This window comes from Callospermophilus lateralis, chromosome 7 (genome assembly GCF_048772815.1).
Source record: "Callospermophilus lateralis isolate mCalLat2 chromosome 7, mCalLat2.hap1, whole genome shotgun sequence".
Lineage (NCBI taxonomy): Eukaryota > Metazoa > Chordata > Mammalia > Rodentia > Sciuridae > Callospermophilus > Callospermophilus lateralis.
The window spans coordinates 92,009,703-92,028,138 of NC_135311.1; the positions used below are offsets into that span (position 1 = coordinate 92,009,703).

The 18,436-nt window shown below is 42.9% G+C and overlaps 1 protein-coding gene across 4 annotated transcripts in view; it reads right to left on the reverse strand.

The window, feature by feature from the left end:
* Ak4 (adenylate kinase 4) overlaps window positions 1-13,469 on the reverse strand; it is a 67,402-nt gene extending 53,933 nt beyond the window's left edge. For 2 of the 4 annotated variants that reach the window (XM_076860240.2, XM_076860238.2), the window contains exons 1-2: window positions 13,253-13,305; window positions 12,619-12,892 (exon numbers count right to left, since the gene is read on the reverse strand). In XM_076860240.2, coding sequence (XP_076716355.1) covers window positions 12,619-12,763 — 145 coding nt within the window. In that variant the 5' untranslated portion in view covers window positions 12,764-12,892; window positions 13,253-13,305. Of the gene's footprint in view, window positions 1-12,618; window positions 12,896-13,252; window positions 13,306-13,435 lie in introns of those variants that run through there. The other 2 variants (XM_076860239.2, XM_076860241.2) reach the window with 2 other exon arrangements.
* Between the last annotated feature and the right edge of the window lie 4,967 nt (window positions 13,470-18,436).

The window sequence follows — 18,436 nt, forward strand, 5'->3', positions numbered from 1 at the left end:
ACCACCAAGAAAATGAAAAAACAATCCACAGAATGAAAAAAAAAAAAACAGTTTTTAAAGGATATACCTTCCAAGGGACCTATATCCAAAATATATAGGTTCAACACCATTAGTCCTTAAGGAAATGTAAATCAGGGCTGGGGATGTGGCTCAAGCGGTAGCACACTCGCCTGGCATGCGAGCAGCCCGGGTTTGATCCTCAGCACCACATACAAACAAAGATGTTGTGTCCGCCGAAAACTAAAAAAATAAATTTTAAAAAATCCTCTCCCTGTCTCTCTCTCTCTTTAAAAAAAAAAAAAAAAAAGGAAATGTAAATCAAAACCAGTGAGATATCACTTTATACTGACTAGGAGCCCAAACCAAAATGACAGACAAAAACAAATGGGTTGGGCACTCTGGTACATGCCTATAATCTTAGACTCAGGAAGCTGAGGCAGGAGGATCACAAATTCAAGGACAGCCTCAGCAGCTTAGCAAGACTGTTTAAAAATAAAAATTATTAACAAAAAAAAATTCTTTTGAAAGGGCTGAGTATCATTCAGTTGTAGAGCACTTGCCTAGTAAATACAAAGCCCTAGATTCAGTCCACAGTACCATTAAAAAAAAAAAAAATGTTTGCTATGATCTGAAGCAGAACCAGCAATTTACTGCTGGTGAGATGTAAAATGGCACAGCTGCTTTGGTAAAGTTCGTTAGTTCTTCCAAGTGTTAAACACAGAGCTAACAAGTGATCCTGTAGTTCAACTCACAGGTGTATACCCAGGAGAAATAAACATATATCCATACAAAAACTAGTATATGAGTGTCCCTAGCAGGGAACAATCCAACTGTCCAACATCCAATGATCAGATAAACAAACATGGTATATCCAGGTAACTGAATGTTATTTGACAATGAGAAGGATTAAGGTATGTGCCTATAATCCCAGCAATTTAGGAAACTGAGGTGGGAGGATTAAAAATTCATAGCCAGCCTGGACAATAAGACACAAAAAGTTACATATTGCATAATTCCATTTATATATGAAATATCTAGAATAGAGAAATCCATACAAACAGAACTTAGCAATCACCGGTCAGAGGCTGGAAAGGCAAACGGAGAGTGACTGTTAAGAGGCACAGGGTTCCTTTCAGGGTTAATGAAAATGTTCTGAAATTAGATAATGGTGAAGGGTTTACAGTAGTAAAATACTAAATACCATTGATCTGAGCATTTTTTTTTCTTTTCTTTTTCTTTGCTTTTTTTTTTTTTTTTAATGGCGCTAAAATCAAACCCAGGGCCTTGTGCATGCAAGGCAAGCATTCTATCAGCTGAGCTATATCCCTGGTCCACTGATCTGTGTATTTTTAAAGAATAAAATTTTATTGTGTACAAATTATATCTCAGTAAAGCTGCTATATATTTCTTAAAAATAGTCCCCCACTAAAAGAAAAAGGACTCAGTGGATTTCCATCCAATTTTAATAAAGCCCAAACTCCTGGCCATGCCTCAAAAGGCTCCTTTTTTTTTTTTTTAAGTACCAAGGATTGAACTCAGGGGCAGGGGCACTTAACCACTAAGCCACATCCTAAGCCCCTTTTTATATTTTATTTTATTTTATTTAGAGACAGGGTCTCACTGAGTTGCTTAGGGCCTCACTAAATTGCTGAGGCTGGCTTATGAACTTGTGATCCTCCGTCTCCCGAGCCACTGGGACTATAGGCGAGCCACTGGGATTACAGGTGTATGCCACCACTGTGCCTGGCTCTTCCCATCTGTTCCTCATGCACAGCGCTCCAAAGGGGTTTATGGACCTCCTCTCCTCATTTCTGCACTTAAAGTTCACAGTGACTCATGCCTGTAATCCCAGCCACTCAGGAGGCTGAGACAGGAGGATCACAAATTTGAGGCCAAACTCATTAACTAAGCCAGACCTAGTCTCAAAACATAAAGGGCTGGAAGTATAGCTCAGCAGCAGAGCACTTGCCTAGCATGTGCAAGGTCTGGGTTCAATCCCCAGGACAGGAGGGAAAGGTTAGTTCAGCACTACATGAGGTCTTTCTACATGTTATTCCTTCTGCCCCCAAATGTTCACACATCTGGTTCCTACCCTCATTAAGAAATCAGCTTAAACATCACCTCCTCAGAGAGATCTACCTTCATAATCTAACTCGTCTTCCCTTGGGCTGGGAATATGGTTCAGTGGGTAAGAACCTCTGGGTTCATTCCAGGAACAACAACAAAAAAAAAGAAAACAACTTTTAACTGCAACAGTTTTGGAAAAGCTTCGTGGAAAGTGAGGAGACTGAAAACAGACTCTAAGATTCCCAGAAGTATGAGAAGCATTCCAAGCCAAAGGTACCTCAAAACAGCGTCTGCCCATGTAAACATGCATCCCCATGGGGACATAATGAAACCTAGAATTTGTACCCTGGGTTGTAAGTGCCTCAAGGGCAGAGAGCAAGTTTTACTTTTGCATGCCTCTCTGAACCTAATGCAGGCACAGAAACATTTGTCAAATGACTAATGAAGTAACACTAAGCTCAGGCACTATTCCAGAACTCATGCCATCATCATGAGAAGCAACTTCTTCTACCTCCTTACAACCACAGATGGTTTCTATTTTAGAACAGTTTAGGTCCTTTTTTGGGGGGGAGGGGGTTGGGGGGGGTGTCAGTGCTTCCTTTTTAATAGATTTGTTTTTAAAAATGTTTTTGGGACAAAAAAAAAAAAAAAAAACTCACACTCCATAGCTTACCCTTAAAAAGCCTTCTGAACCTCAGATTGCAGTACTGAGTTGCAATGATCCTCTTCCTGCCATGTTGCAATCTGAATTTTGTACCCTACAATGCAAAGGTTGGAACTTTACTGCCAAGGTGGGTGAAGAGGGGAGGGGTCATAGGTCTCCTCTCCCATGAATTAGATTAAGACCCTTATTAAAAAAAAAAAGTTTTAGCCAGGCATCGTGGCACACACCTGTAATCCCAGCACTCTGGAGGCAAATTCAAAAGCAGCAACTTAGTAAGGCCCTAAGCAATTTAGGGAGGCCCTGTCTCAAAAAATAAATAAATAAATAAATGAAAATAAAGGATAATGGCTTAGTAGTTAAGCATCCCACATGAAGGCTTATGCCTGTAATCCCAGCTACTTGGTGACTGAGGCACACAGAACACAAGTTCAAGGGAAGCTTGGACACTTAGAGCTATCCTGTCTCAAAAAAAAAAAAAATAGAAGTGCTGGGGATATGGCTCAGTGGTAAAATACCCCTGGATCTAATCTCTGGTACTGAAAAATAAATAAAATAAAATAAGTAACTAGTTGACAAATGGCAAGTTATCCACCTTCTGAGTTCATTTATTTTAATATTATATAACAACTTCTGGGTAGATTTGCATGTAGGTTAGAGACAGCAGGCACACATTAGCTAGTCCAGAGCCTGCCAAATGCTTTATCCACGACAAGTTGTTAATTATGACCAAGCTGCAAGAATTACTAAGTTCCTGGGTCACAGGTTAATGTTACCAAAAAGAAAATGCTGAGGACTACAAAATAGTTGATTTCTAGCTTCTTCAGAATGATGAGCAAGAGCAACTTCGCATCATTTCAATATCCCTCTGGCTAAGTAAGGAATGCCTGCTGCCAAACATGTTTATTACAAGAACTATCAGGGCTTGGAGGTCGAAGTGTTAAAATAAAACATCAACCATCTACACTGGACTCGGTGAAGGTGTACAAATGGGACATTTTGTACTGTCTTAAAAGGCCAACCTGAGAATTATACGTCAAGAGCAGCGAGTGGAAAGCACAAGGTAATCCTTAAAAACCTCTAATTACTTAACCCTTTAAAAAATGTTTAATTTGGCCAGACATTGTGGTGCATGCCTGTAGTCCCACCAGCTCAGGAGGCTGAGGCAGGAGGATCACAAATTTGAAGCCAGAGACTTAGTGAGGCCTGTCTCAAAATAAAAAATAAAAAGGGCTAGGAATGTGGTTCAGTGGAAGAGTGCCCCTGGATTAAATCTCCAGTGCCAAAAATATATATATTTTTAGTTGGGCTGGGGATGCAGCTCAGTAATAGAGCACTTACCTAAGCATGTCCAATTTCAAACCACAGTACCTGGATTCAATCCACAGTACCACAAAAAAAAAAAAAAAAAAAAAAGTTTGCCAAGGGAAATTCATGGTTAAGACTCAATGTGAAAGCACACTGTCTAAAACTTTACAAGAAAAACAATTTCCAGTTCATAAACCCTCTCATAGCAAAGACAAATATACAGATACACTAATATACAGATAAACACAATGCCATTTATTTGCCAGATTTTGAAAAGAATAGATCATTCAATATGCCCTTCATGATGGATGGATTTATAACTAATAATCTGAAGCAAAATGTAAGTTTCATGAATGACTATTTGCCATATTGAGTTCCAGGAAGTTTGAAGCAGAAATTAAAAAACCTTCAAAGACTACAATAATATTATACTTATATGAACCTTAAAAGAAAGCACAAACAATGGGAGCTGACAAGGTGACAGGTTGTTACAGGTGTAACAACTCTTTCCTTGGGCTAGGGGAGGGCTAGGGTGTGTAGCTTAATGTACGCAGAACTTTACAAGGCCCTGGATTCAAACATCCACACCATACAGAAAAAAAACATAATAATAATACTCAAATGAGGTAATTCTTTCCTTTGAGAGTATAATTAGGATAAATGAAGACTAAAATGATGATATGTAAGGTGTACCCATGAATTCTAGTGCACCACAAATAGCTCTAGAGTACAAGTCGCAGGAGTCAGGAAAGCCCCTAACCCTATCTCTTCATTTGATAGCTGGGCTCATTGGTCTTACTCAGTTCAAGGATTAGCTCCTCTAAAAAGCCATCCCCAATTATACCTCCACCTCAATGCTAGGTAAACTCCCTCTTCCCTGCATCCCACCAAACCCAAGCATGCACATCTTTCTGTCACCATTGCTTTATTTCCTACTTGTATGTTGGTCTGTCTCTGCCAATAAACTCAGCAGCTACTGTAGAGAACTGACTTTGTATCACGACTTTGCATCTCACAAGCCCCTATTCCCAGGCACTCAAACATGTAATGAGGGCTGATAGCTCAGTTGATAGAGTGCTTGACTTGCATGCATAAGGCCCTGGGTTTAATCCCCAGCAACACCCCTCCCCCCAAAAAAAAGTAATGGAAGATGTATTTAGTGTAGAATGCTTTGTACATCAATTCCCATCAAAGGTTCCAGGTAAATCGGTAGACCTCAGAATATAGCCTGAAGACCTCTGTGGGACCGGGGTTCCATGAGCCCCCTCTTTCTCTAACTACATATCTGTCTACGCCAGGATAGTCTTCAAAACTTCAACCAGGCCAGGAGCTATGGTACACACCTATAATCCCAGCAGCTCCGGTGGCTGAGACAGGAGACTTATGAGTTCAAAGCCAGCGTCAGCAAAAGTGAGGCACTAAGCAACTCAGTGAGACCCTTTCTCAAAATAAAAATAATATAAGGAGCTGAGGTGGTTGGGCACTCCTGGGTTCAAACACTAGTACCACAAACACACACACACACAAAGCACAAAACAAAGAATAATTTTGTACGTACGTGTGTGCGTTGCATGTGTGTGTGTGTTGCTGAGAATCAAACCCAGGACCTCCAACATACTAGGCAAGTGCTCCATCACTAAGCTACATCCCCAGCCTCAGTATTTCCTTCAAATGGAAAAATTGCTACCTTACCCTGAGGAAAGAATATTGCTTCTATGAATTTTTTTGTATTTTTCCCCATATTGGGGATTGAACCCAGGAGTGCTACTACTGACCTACATTCCCAGTCTTTTTCACTTTTTACTTTGAGACCGGGTCCCACTAAATTATCCAGGCTGGACTCAAACTTACAATCCTCTTCCCTCAGCCTCCCAATAACTGGGATTACAGGCATGTGCCATTGTGCCCAGCACTTCCATGGTATTCTTACCAAAAAACACAATCTCAATGTAATCATGAGAAAACACCCAATAACCCAAATTATGGTTATTCTACAAAGAAGAAAGTAAAAATGAAAACATAAAATAAGAAACTTTTTTAAAAGGTCAAAGTCACACAAGATGAAAATAAGTTGGGTTTTTTTTTTTTTTTTAGAAATTCTCACAGATTAAAGATGAGAAGGACATGGCACTAAATGCAATGTACAATACTAAATTGGATCCTGGACCAGAAACATTCATGAAAAAACTGGTGACATCCAAATAATGCCTGTAGATTAGTTAATAATATTCTACCAGTGTTTATTTTATAAAAATAATCTATGGAAACATTTTAAAAATAGAAAGTGTAACATAGAAGCACTCTTCCCAAAGACGCACCTCCCCTAGGTATCCACAATCAACAGTTTGGTGGTTTTTTTTTTTTTTTTACATTTGTATAAATAATAATTGTAAAGCAAAAAATACATGTTAATTTATATAAAAGTCATTGATTATATATATATATATATATATATATATGCAGTAAATGTATGCAAATTCTTTGGATGAATATCCATGAAAAGTAAAAAAAAAAAAAAAAAAAAAAAGGTTCTCAAGAGAAACAGAAGAGTCAAAGGCCAGGGATGGGAGGGAAACTTTCTATTCTAATCCTAGTGTACTTGAAAGTTTTTATCATTTGCATGCATTACCTTTTTGTAAATGAAATAAATCATATTAGAATTCAGTACATGGGAATTGAGTTCATATTAAAGAACAATACTTAACAGCTTTGGAAAATGTTAAACACTATAGTGTTAAATAAAGCAAGCAATTTTCAAAATTTACATACTGTATATGGGGGATGTGTTTGTATGTATTCCTTAAAAACATTCTGCAACAATATACTGTATACAAAAGTATTAATAGTTAATTGTTTCCAGAAAGTTACAGAAAAGTAACTGTATCTTTCCCAGAAAGTGGAATACAAACAACTGTCTTCATCTTTCCAAGTCTTCTAAATCTTTAATAACTGCCAGGCACAGTAATCCCCAAGGCCTGTAATCCCAAAGACTTGGGAAGCTGAGGCAGGAGGATCCCAAGTTCAACGCCAGTCTTGGCAACTTAGTGAGAACCTGTCTCAAAATAAAGAGGGCTGGAGATATGGCTCAGTGAGTAAGCACACCTGAATTCAATCCCAGGTTACCCCCACCCACCCACTCCAGCAAAAAAAAAAAAAAAAAAAAAAAGCATATATTTCTTTTTCTTTCTTTCTTTTTTTTTTAAAGCCCCAGAGTACATGAATAAAGTAGCACCAATAAGCTGCCAAGAAGTCGTCTGAAGGGCTGAGAATAGATGTCTAGGGTAGAGGTGCAAGGCCCTGGGGTTCAATGCTCAGCAGAAAGAAAGAATGAACTTGACTGGATTATCTTAAGTTAAACTTAAAACTCTGTTACTCCCCTGTGGTTCAAAAACTTTCAGAACAGTAAGAAATATTCCAAAGAAAGTATATGTATCTAGTGATTTATATAAAATAACATTCATAAGAGCATTCTTAAAAGCAAATAATGCAAACACTGCACACAAAATTGATTAGACACCCATCTAAGGTACATTTATCCAGGCAGATATTCAGGCCAATATCCTGGGAACTCCTCTAGACTTCTTTCTCCCCATTACCTCTCACAGCCAACTTACTGGGACCAGTGGGCTCTGCCTTTAAAAGGATCTCTCTCTGTTTCTCTGACTTTGCCACTCTTCCCATTTACACTGGGCTCCCTGGTACCACTCTTGCTCACCTGGAGTCACTTCTCTACACAGCATGAAAAAAAAAAGTCAGCTTTGAGAAGGTAAATTTACTTGTATCACTGTCTGACTTTAAACCTTTCAATGGCTTTTCACTGCCCTTAGAATAAAATTCAGCCCACCAGAATCCTCAAGGCTCTCCCTGATCTCACACTTGGTCAAGTCTCTGATCTGACTCACTTCTGTATCCCTTCTGCTCATAAGACTTCTTTCTCTCTTTCTCAAACACTCTGCATGTTCTCACCTAAGGGCTTTTGTACTTGTTGTTCTTCTTCTCTGGAACACTCTGCTCCTAGATCGTCCCATGGTATGGTATGAAGGGAGATATTCATCCCCTGGAGAGGCCTTCCCCAATCACACAACCCAAGACAGCCACCCTAACCCTAGTCACTAATTATTACCATTCCATTTCCTTCGTAACACACACCTCACCTCTCATACTACTCTATTTATTCAACAGGTACCTATCTTCTACTTGCTCAATCCCCTTATGGATTCTCACCTCTTAGGAACAATGGGATATGTAAATAGGTAATATCTGCTGAATGAAAGAAATATTACATAGATATAAAAATGTCTTTGGACTTGGGAGGACGAGGCAAGAAAATTGCCAATTTCAAAGCCAGCCTATACAATTTAGCCAGACCCTGTCTCCAAAAATAAAAAGGGCTGAGGTGTGTTGGCGGGGTGGGTGGTTCAGAGGTAAAATAATCCTGGGCCTCAATCCCCAATACTATACCACAAAAAAAAGAAAACTAAAGCCTAACTGAGTGGAGCAAGCCTGTAATCCCAGTGACTTGGGAGGCTGAGGCAGGAGGATCACAAATTCAAAGCCAGCCTCAGCAACTGAGCAACCAAAGCAACATAGTGAGACCCTGTCTCAAAATTTAAAAAAAGGGCTAAGATATGGCTCAGTGGTTAAGTGCACTTGGGTTCAACCCCCGTTACAAAAAAAAAAAAAAAGAAAGAAAGAAAACAAAACTAAAAAGAGCAAGAAAGAAAAGGCTGCTTTAAACAAAATGATAATTCTGGAAGAACACAAAGATTCAGATGTGCAAGAGGCTAAGGCAGAATTACTATTGAAGTCAGAAATAGTGCTCTCCAAATTCTTGTGAAAATCCTCAAAGAAACTAAAAATAAAAAGCTGAAGTAGAGTGAGCCTGTGGACTAGAGAGATGCTTTAAAACTGGTCAGATGCTTGCTGGACCTAGGCTTTGTTCAGATCTTCCCAAACTCTAGAAGGAAAAATGGAATATAGATAGTGTGCTCCAGAGATCCTGTAATGAGCCAAGACCCTGTAGGATCTGCAAAAAGGTTAATCATTTCAAGTTAATTTAGATGCACTGTTAAGTCTAATACAACCTTTCTATTCTCCAATCCTCAGAAATTTTCACTCTTACATAACACACATTTACACTTAATGAGTACCCAAAAACCCTAAGCCCTTTGAACGAGGTCATCTTTTCAGAGAGACTCAGCCCATAGTCTAATTGGACATGCTAGTCCCATCTGCAAAACTCCAGTAAAAGCTGCAGTTAATATTAATTAAGAGCAGAAACAGGTTTGAATATCCTTTCTCTCAATCAAGTCCAACATGCTCCCAAATGGAAACCTGCCAGCTTCCCTGCACTTGAGATAGCAGATCGAGTATAGAACAATGGGACTTTTTTTTAATACCACTATTTGTCCAATACTTGAAAAAGGATTTTCATATCCTTCAGATATGACCCAACAAAAGAAGTTATCATTAAATGTTAGAATTTTTAATGGTAGTCATTTTATAGAGTTCCAGCCCTGTGTGTCCATGTACTCATTACACCTACCTGTATGCACACACAAACACACAAGGAAAGAAAAAAGTAACATTCTTTGTGATAGAGTAAGATCCAGTTCCTGGCAATCTAAGGTAACTCTCCTTTCTATTTACTCACAGTGTGCTAAAGAAAATTCAAGCAAGCCAAAGATTGGGGGTGGGCCTCCAAAAAAGGTATTTGATAAGCCTCAGCCTGCACTGCTCCAGGCAGCCTTGGAAGGGACAGTTATCAGGAAGCTAATCTCAGATCCATCCAAATACAAACTTTTCCCATAGATCAGAGATAATTAAACAGAATAGACTCTTGCTATTTGACTTCTGGGGAAGATGTAGACAGTTAGTGTCCCATGCCTTCAACACAGACTTACTGAACCCTTTGTAGTACATTGGGTAATCTGGTAGACTCCAGTTTCAGAGTGGGAACTGGAATCTGGTATAGGTAGAAAGGGCTACAAGGAGCACAACAAGATTATCTTGATGCTTGGACTGGAAGTATGCTCAGTAGTAGAGAGCTTGCCTAGTATGCAAAAGGTCTTGGGTTAGACTGCCAGCATTGCAAAAGAAAACAATGATATCTATTGCCCCCAGCACCTTGAACACTGACACATTCCAGGCACTAAGTAAATATCTACTGGATGAATTAGGCATTTATTATGTTGCTATAACTATATGCAACAGCAGCAAAAAATCAACAGGTTATGCATGTACAAGAGGAAAAGCGGATTCTGCCAGGGCAGGTAAGGGAAGGCTTACTTCCCAGAAGCAATGTCAGAGTGGCCCTTTCCTGAAGAGCAGCCTTTCATCAGGGAGTGGCTGAAGGAGAAAGCCATGCAGCCTGAAGTGTGCCTGAATCCAGGCTACAGCAGATGGCCTGAGCTACTTTCCAATTCAAATTTCAACAAAGGTTCTATTTCCTGGAGTTTTGTTGTGTTTCATCATCTCCTTCAAACCTTTAACTACAAAAGCATCCGTATACACTGTTGTTGTGCTTTTCTATCAGGAAATTAGCTAAAAAGCAAACAGCAGGTAACAGATATAAAAATAAATACCCACAGAATGCTTTTTTATTTACCAGGTAGTGGGTCTCTAGGGTTCTTGGCCATCCACCCACCTCAGCCTCAAGCTCTGCAACTATAGGTATATGCCACTATACCCAGCCTCACTTAAACCTTCTGAGTGAGAAAAAATAATCTCAGGTCACAGGCCCCAAGTCCATAACAAAATTGCTGGCCTCTTCTTTCCTGATAGTTTTTAAATTGTTTCATGCAAAAAAAAAAAAAAAAAAAACTTGATACCCAGGAAAAGAAAATTTCAACTTTTCAAAGTCACTTCTTACTCCAAGGGAAAACAGGATTGGGGTGGAAGAATGAAGACACCTGAAAGAATAAAATTCAGGAGAGGAAAGTTAAAATGGTATAAAACAAAGGGAGGGAAGGGTGAATAGCAAGTGGGAAGTTTTCAAAACCCTGCAGAAAGAAGCCATTTCCCATCAAATGATCTTTTAAAAAGAAAGGCTAGGAGCCCAGCCCCGGGAGGTACAGTGAGAAGACCTTCACGCCAGAAAGAAATAAGTCACCAACTCAGGTACAGAGGGTGTTGCGGATGGGTTCCGGGTCACCTTGTGGTCCCTCACTCTCCTCCCCACCAAGGAGAAGCCTCACAAAAAACCCTCTGACTACCCTCCCCCCAAACCACATTCCAAATACAGAAAGTATAAGAAACATTTGAATGTGGTATAAAAATTAAAATAGGCCCGCTTGAGGTAACAATATCCACAGGAGAAAATTCAAAGTGTAATCTGGTAAACATAACGTTTCCATCTGAAACGTGGGGGCGAGGGGAAGAGTGCTCTTGGGAATAAAAGCTTGCTTTTACAACCTGCTTAAGAGGTAATGAATAAACTGCTTTGCAGATGTTCTCAATTCCTTGCTTTTAGGCGTTGCTCCTGTTTCCCAGCACTGTCCTCCACCCTCCTCTTCACACTAATCTCTGCTTCTGAAATGCAGATCCCTGGATAATTAGCCCGTAATGGACAATAACCACCTAGGACAAGATGAGAATTGCGGACTAGAGTCAAGGACCCCGTCTGCAATAACACGTTTCCAGGAGAGTTGCTAATTATGAGCACCATGCATCCCAGAAGGGTTGTGTACCTGGCAGCACCTCCAGCACTACCTCTCGCCTTTTAATGCCAATTTGTTTGGAACTGGTATGAACGTGGAGTGGGAGAAGGCAAAAGGGATGAGCTGACCACTGTCAGACTACCGTAGGAGATAGGTGACCTATATCCCCAGCTTCACCACGTCAGCCGAGGGAGGCAATCAAGAAGCCATTTCCAAGAAGGTTGGATTCAAAATGCAACTTAATAAAACCAGTCTCCCTAGTCTCCCGGCGGCCAGGCCTCGGCTTGGCGGGTGTGGGGTAGGGAGTTGGTGGGGGAGAGTTTAGCTTAAGGGGAGCGAACAGATAGGCCTTTCAAAGCCACCAAGCGCTCTGCCCGGAGGCCCAAGACGACGCCGAGGGGCTGAAGCGGCGCTCGGTAGAAAGCCCAGCGGTGCCTTGGGCTCCCCAGCGCGCAGCGGGGCAGGACTCCCACAGGTGGGCGGCGCTGGGCCCCGGGAGCTCAGGCTGGGGAAGGAGACGCGCGCCTCACTAGGGACCTGGGGGATGGGCCGGAGGAGACCCAGGGGCTGAGGGACCGCTTGGCCCAAGTAGGCAGCGTGAAAGCGAAGCTCAGCGTTTTCTGCTGCCTGGCTCTGGCTCCCTGAGCCCGGTAGTCATGGGCTTTTCCACCCAGGCAGGAGGAGCTGCGGGTCCCTCCTACTATCCTCCCCAGAGCCGGTGCCTCCTCCCCGGGCGCGGTTAAGCCGCGCGGCAGCGGGCAGCCGCTGCATGCTCTCCTGCACGTAGGAGCCTGCACCGCCACACGCGGGCGGGGGAAGGGCGCCGGGGACCGAGAAGACCCGGCCCCTCTTGGGCTGTGTCTCTCCCCCGCCTAATCCGATCCCGCTCGGCTCACCCCCGCCCCTCCCCCCACAGCCCCTCACCCGTGTTGGCTTTGAGGTTCTCCCGCAAGAAGTGGCCACTGGAGAGATGCTGGAGGCCAAAGTTCTGGGCGATCCTCTGGCACACGGTGCCCTTGCCCGAGCCAGGCGGCCCTAGGATGACCGCGCGCAGGAGTTTGGAAGCCATGGCCTTCGCGAGGCGGCGAGCGGCCCAACAGGCAGCCCAGACAGCGGCCCCGGAGGCAGCCCCGGGAACTTTGTTTCTTGGCCCCTGCCTCAGGCACCCTCTGCTCACGCGGGGACTCTCCTGCCGCCCCTACTGGGGAAAGGAGAGACTTTTAAGACAACCCCTCCCCTCAGCCCCGCCCTCCGCCACCTCCTCGCCCCCAGGCAGCAGTTATGGAGAACTCCGGTGCCCCCGCCCAGCCTAGTCAGCCCTCGGGGGCGCGGAGGTCGGCCCCGCCAGTTCCAATCTCGATCCCTTCCGCTGTCTCACTCCCACGCCTGGTCCAAGGAGGTAGTCGTGTGGCCGGGCATCCCCAAACCAGTCTCGGACTAGCTAGCGAAACCGAGATAAGGGGATGACTCAAAGCGCGCCCCCGCCGCCCCGACGCTCCGGGCATCCTGGGACTGAGCCCCTGAGCGATTCCCGCACGTGGGCAGCCTGTATCCGCACCTCTGCCCCTCCCGGGCGGCTGTCACATTCTCTGTAGTCACTGTGGCCGCCGCCGCTGCCCGCCGCCCGCGCGCAATTGGAGGGGCCCACCTCCGCCCGGGGTTGGCAGATGCGCTCCCCAGCCAAGGGCCAGGCGCAGAGCCGGAGCCCCGCGCCTCTCAGCCAAAAGCAAATAAAACACACCTCTGCTGAAAGTAGCGCCACCAGAGACACCCAGCCCGGATCCCGATGGGCGGCGCCGCCTCCGCCTGCACAGTCTCCGAGCCCAGGCCGGCCGCGCGGGATCGCTTCTTACGTAAGCCGGGGAGACCGGCTCAGTTCTAGCCACCGGCCGGCGCCCCCTCTATTCCCCACCGCGCCTCCCCAGGCCCACGTGCTCCCCAAGACCCAGTGGGGGCTGCGGGGGCGAAGGGAGGTGGAAACGACGCAAGAGAAAGAAACCCCCTTTTTTTGTATTGCCTAGGATCTATTGTGAAGGAAAAGGAAAAATAACAACTTGTTGAGCGTACACTGCTTGTCAAGTTTGAAGCTATGTGATTTCATTATTCAACGACCTTTCAGGTATAGATGAGGAGAGGAGTCTTGGCGTGGTGCCGTTCATTCTTTTATTCATAATTCAACAGTGTTTTGGTGAGCGCCTATTATGTGTCAGACACTTTTCTGGGCTCTTGGGGCATAGCCATGAACAAGTGATCCAATCACTGCGCATAGCAGTGATGTTCCAGAAGTAGTTTGGAACCCTGTCATATTCCAAAGCCCGAGCGCCTTGGGAAAGAAGAAGGAGGGGATGTCATTTACTTGTGCTCAGGAACTTAGAGCAATTCCTTCTGATTCCAAGGATTTCCATGTCGAAGATATTGGCCCCACACCCACAACTCAAATGGAAGCTGTCTCTGTGCGCAGCTCTCGGCACATCCCCATCCATATTTTCTTCATTCTGTTCTTAGCTTACCACAGCCCTCCAATTTCCCACCCTAACTAGTACCATAATCCCTTAACTCTCCATCTTTCGCACCATTCTATTTTCCATGCAGTTGTTGAAAATATTGCTTAAGTAAAAAATCAATACTTTATTTCTCCACTACAGAATAAAGTTAAAAAAAAAATCTACAGCAAGGGCGCAGAGATGGCTTCCATATGTCTTTGCATTCCGCCTAGACCCTTCCTTGCTCTTCCTTCCGCAGGCCTCCTGCCCTTTGGGAATCCACTGCAGAGTTCTGAGAGCCAGTACCTGTAACTCAAGAGAGTGTGAGGGACACAGTAGTGACAGTGTGAAGAAGAACTTTCTCTAAATTCCTGGCGACTCTGTTTCTGTGATAGGACAAGGGGTAGAGCTTTCCTTGTATCCTACCACACAGTCCTTCTCCTCTTCCAACACACAGAATTGGCCAAACCTCATACCCAGGACACCAACCTTTACACCAGCATTTGTACCATTGACTAAATTCCTAATATATCTCAGAGTGTGTTCTAGACCATATACTGAGCGCCTTCAGCACTTCACTGCATCAAAGAGGAAGAAGGGCTTCTGGGGGAGAAAGTGTTGCTTAAATTTTCCCTTTTCTTTCTGCTATACGTTGTATAACATGTGGCAGGTAATTCTGTGCAGCGTTGTCAGATGAGAGCATGCATCAGAATCACCTGGAGGCCTTGCTAACACATTTTTGCTGCTAGAGGTGGTGACAAAAGTCGCTGTAGTTGTAGCGACTCTGGAGCCTGAGGCAGAAGGATCCCAAGTTTGAAGCCAACCTGAGCTATTTAGCAAAGGCCATAAGCAACTTAGCAACAACCTGTCTCAAAATAAATAATTAAAAGGCCTGGGTATGCAGTCAGTGGTAAAGCAGGTGCAGTGGCTGAGGCCTTATAATCCAGTGATTTAGGAGATTAAGAAAGGAAGTTTGAGACTAGCCTCAGCAATTTAGGGAGGCCCTCAGCGATTTAGCAAGACCCTCAAAATCAAAATAAATTTTAAAAGGACTGGAGTGAAGATATAGTTCAGTGGTAAAGTGCTCCTGGGTTAAATTCTCAGTACCAAAGATAATAATAATAATAATTGATTCTGGTGGAGCCTGGAACTGGCTTGGAATTTCAGTAATTTGGGAGCATGAAATAGGAGATCCTAAATTTAAGACTAGTATGGGCAATTTGGTAAGATCCTGTCTCAAAATAAAAATATATGGGGCAAGCCTCTTGATATCTGTGAGTCTTAGTTGGCTTATCTGTAAAAGGGAAAAAAAATATCCACCTCAAAGACTTGTGGTGAGGCTGAAATGAAAACCACAATATGAAGGACTAAGCAAAGTGCTGAGCATATAATTAGCATTCAATTATAAACATCATCCTGCCATTAACCATGGGCCAATTATTTGGCCTCTCTGAGTTTAAGTTCATGAAATTCAAAGAATAAATAAGATAATATTATCACAAAGCACCAAATAGGTTCCCTGGTGCTTGGAAGGTACTCAGTAAATTACTGAGAGGTTTTGTTTTTGTTTTTTATATTGGGGACTGAACCCAGCCATGCTGTACCATTAAGCTATATACCAGCCCTTTTTATTTTTTATATTGAGACAGGATCTCCTTAAATTGCTAAGGCTGGTCTTAACCTTGGAGTCCTCCTGCTTCAACCTTTGAAGTAGCTGGGATTACAGCTCTGCACCACTACTATGCCCAGATATCTCAATTGTTTATTATAGATATCTCAATTGTTTATTATAGTAACGGAAAGCTGAAAACACACCTCTGTTCATGCTGACTTCATCTCATTGTGCCTCCACCAGCACAAGATAGAATGCAGGGTGTGGAGAGCTTTGAGCAAGAGTTGAAGGGCTGGCTGACAGTTGAACAAATAAGGGAAGATCTTTCTCTCTTTGTTTTCTGTGAAGCTCCTCTGGACAGATAAGAGAAAGGCTAGAGACTTAAGATGCCAAGATTCAGAAAAGAAAATAATGGAATGAAGGCTAGCTGAGCACCTTGACACACATCTTTAATTGCAGAGTCTTGTGAGGTGGAAGCAGGAGAATGGCAAGTTCAAGGCCAGTGGGGGCAATTTAACAAGACCCTGACTCAAAGTAAAAATAAAAAAGGCTGGAGATGTAACTAAATGGTAGAGTATTTTTCTAGTGTGTGTGAAGTCCTAGTTCAATTACCAGTACCTTTAAAAAAAAAAAAAAAGGAAAGGAAAAAATGAAAAGAAAGGAGATCTGGCCAGGCGTGGTGGTGCATCCCTGTAATCTCAGTGGCTAGGGAGGCTGAGCCAGGAAGATCTCTAGTTCAAAGATAGCCTCAGCAATGGCGAGATGCTAAGCAAAAAAAAAAAAAAAAAAAAAAAAAAAAAAATCTGTCCTAGTGTGCTCATGCTCCTTTCTCCCTATAAGCACTTAAAAAATATTTTAAAAACCAAAAGGTGTAATGAGAAGAATAAATGGTAGATAAAGAACTGATGATGCCTGATGTGGTGATATTTGTGATCATAGTACCACAGTATGTTATTGTTCTTTTTTTTTTTTTTTGTACTGAGGATTGAACCCTAGGACACTTAGCCACTGAGCCACATTCCCAGCCTTATTTTGTATTTTATTTAGAGACAGGGTCTCACTGAGTTGCTTAGCACCTCGCCATTGCTGAGGCTAACTTTGAACTCAAGAGTCTCCTGTCTCAGCTTCCCGAGCCACTGGGATTACAGGTGTATGCCACCAGGCCGCTAGTAGAATGTACATATTATACATATCCTAGTGCATTCTTAAAGGTGAATCATCTTAAACCCAAATTTTATTAACCTACACAGTTATTAACCTATAATATCTTAGCAGTATTGAAAAGAAGCAGCAGCATTTATAAGTCTGTTTTCTCAGGCCAAAAACAATAAAAAGTTTAAAAGAAAAGAAAAAACTGGGAGGAAAGAAATAAGCACTCCTCGTATTTATTTGGTATGGTGCTGGGAGCCATCAGCCAAGTAGGTATGACAATCTCCTTGCCAGCTTACTCCCATGCTGTCTAGTGGAAGGACTTCTGAAAGGTGACCTTGCTCAAGGACCAGGGCGGTTTAGCATAATAGGAGATTAGGGTGTTCCCCCTTTAGAATAGGGCAGTTTAGCATAATAGGAGATTAGAGTGTTCCCCCTTTAGAATAGGGCGTATCCTGCTGCTGAGTTCCTCTTGAGTTCTTAGGGTCAGACAGTATATTTTGGGAGACAGAAGCCCATGCGGTGTGGATTTGGGCAGAGTAGTGGATTTGGGCAGAAGTGGATTTGGGCAGAGAACGTGGATTCCCCCAGAACGTGTTTGTAGATGGCCGGTGTGAGTTCGGGAATAAAGAATTGCTGTTTGAATCTACAAGCTGTGTGGAGACTCGTGATTTGTGCCCAGCCAGAGACTGCAGCAGTATGGTCCATTATTCTGCATGAGTAACAGACTATTTGCGTATCTTTTCAAGAAGCCAGGCGCCAGTGGCACATGTCTATCATCCCAGCATCTAGGAAGTTTAGGAGAAGGATAATAAGTTTGAAGCTGACCTCAGAAACCTAGCTAGAACCTGTCTCAAAATAAAAAACTTTTTTTAAAAAAAGTGGGACTGGGATGCAAGTCAGTAGTAGAATACCCTGGGTTCAATCCCCATTATTGAAAAAGAAAAGACAAGGGGGAAGGGGGGACCCCTTCCTACAATAACTACTTCAAAGGTGCACTAAGGAGCTGAGGATGTTAAATGCCCACATTTGCTCTTTTCAATGTGAAATACTAAAAAACAACACACACACTCTTCTTTCATCTTCCCAATGGCAGTCAATAGCAGAACTCTCTAGAAGTCACCTTGGGTTAGTAGACTTGCCTGGAAATCAGAGGTGTTTGGACATATCTTTCCACTGTACAAAGTTAACTGCCAGGAGAAATGCAGCTTTCTTACTACCCAAGCTGGATGAAGGAACTGGAACTGAATACTGAGTTTATTCTGCCCAAGTTTAGCTCATTAGGGTTGGATTAATAAAAGGAATCCCACCCTTGGGAAACTTTTAAGTTTGGTCTTCAAATAAAGGCAATGAAAATTATAATTAGCCTTATATATCAACCCATCTATGAGGGCTCTGCCTCAACACAATGGTAATTTCTTTCTTTCCTTTTTTTGCTGGGGAGTACTGGGAATTGAACCTAGGGTGGCTCTACCACCAAGCTACCTCCCCAGGGTTT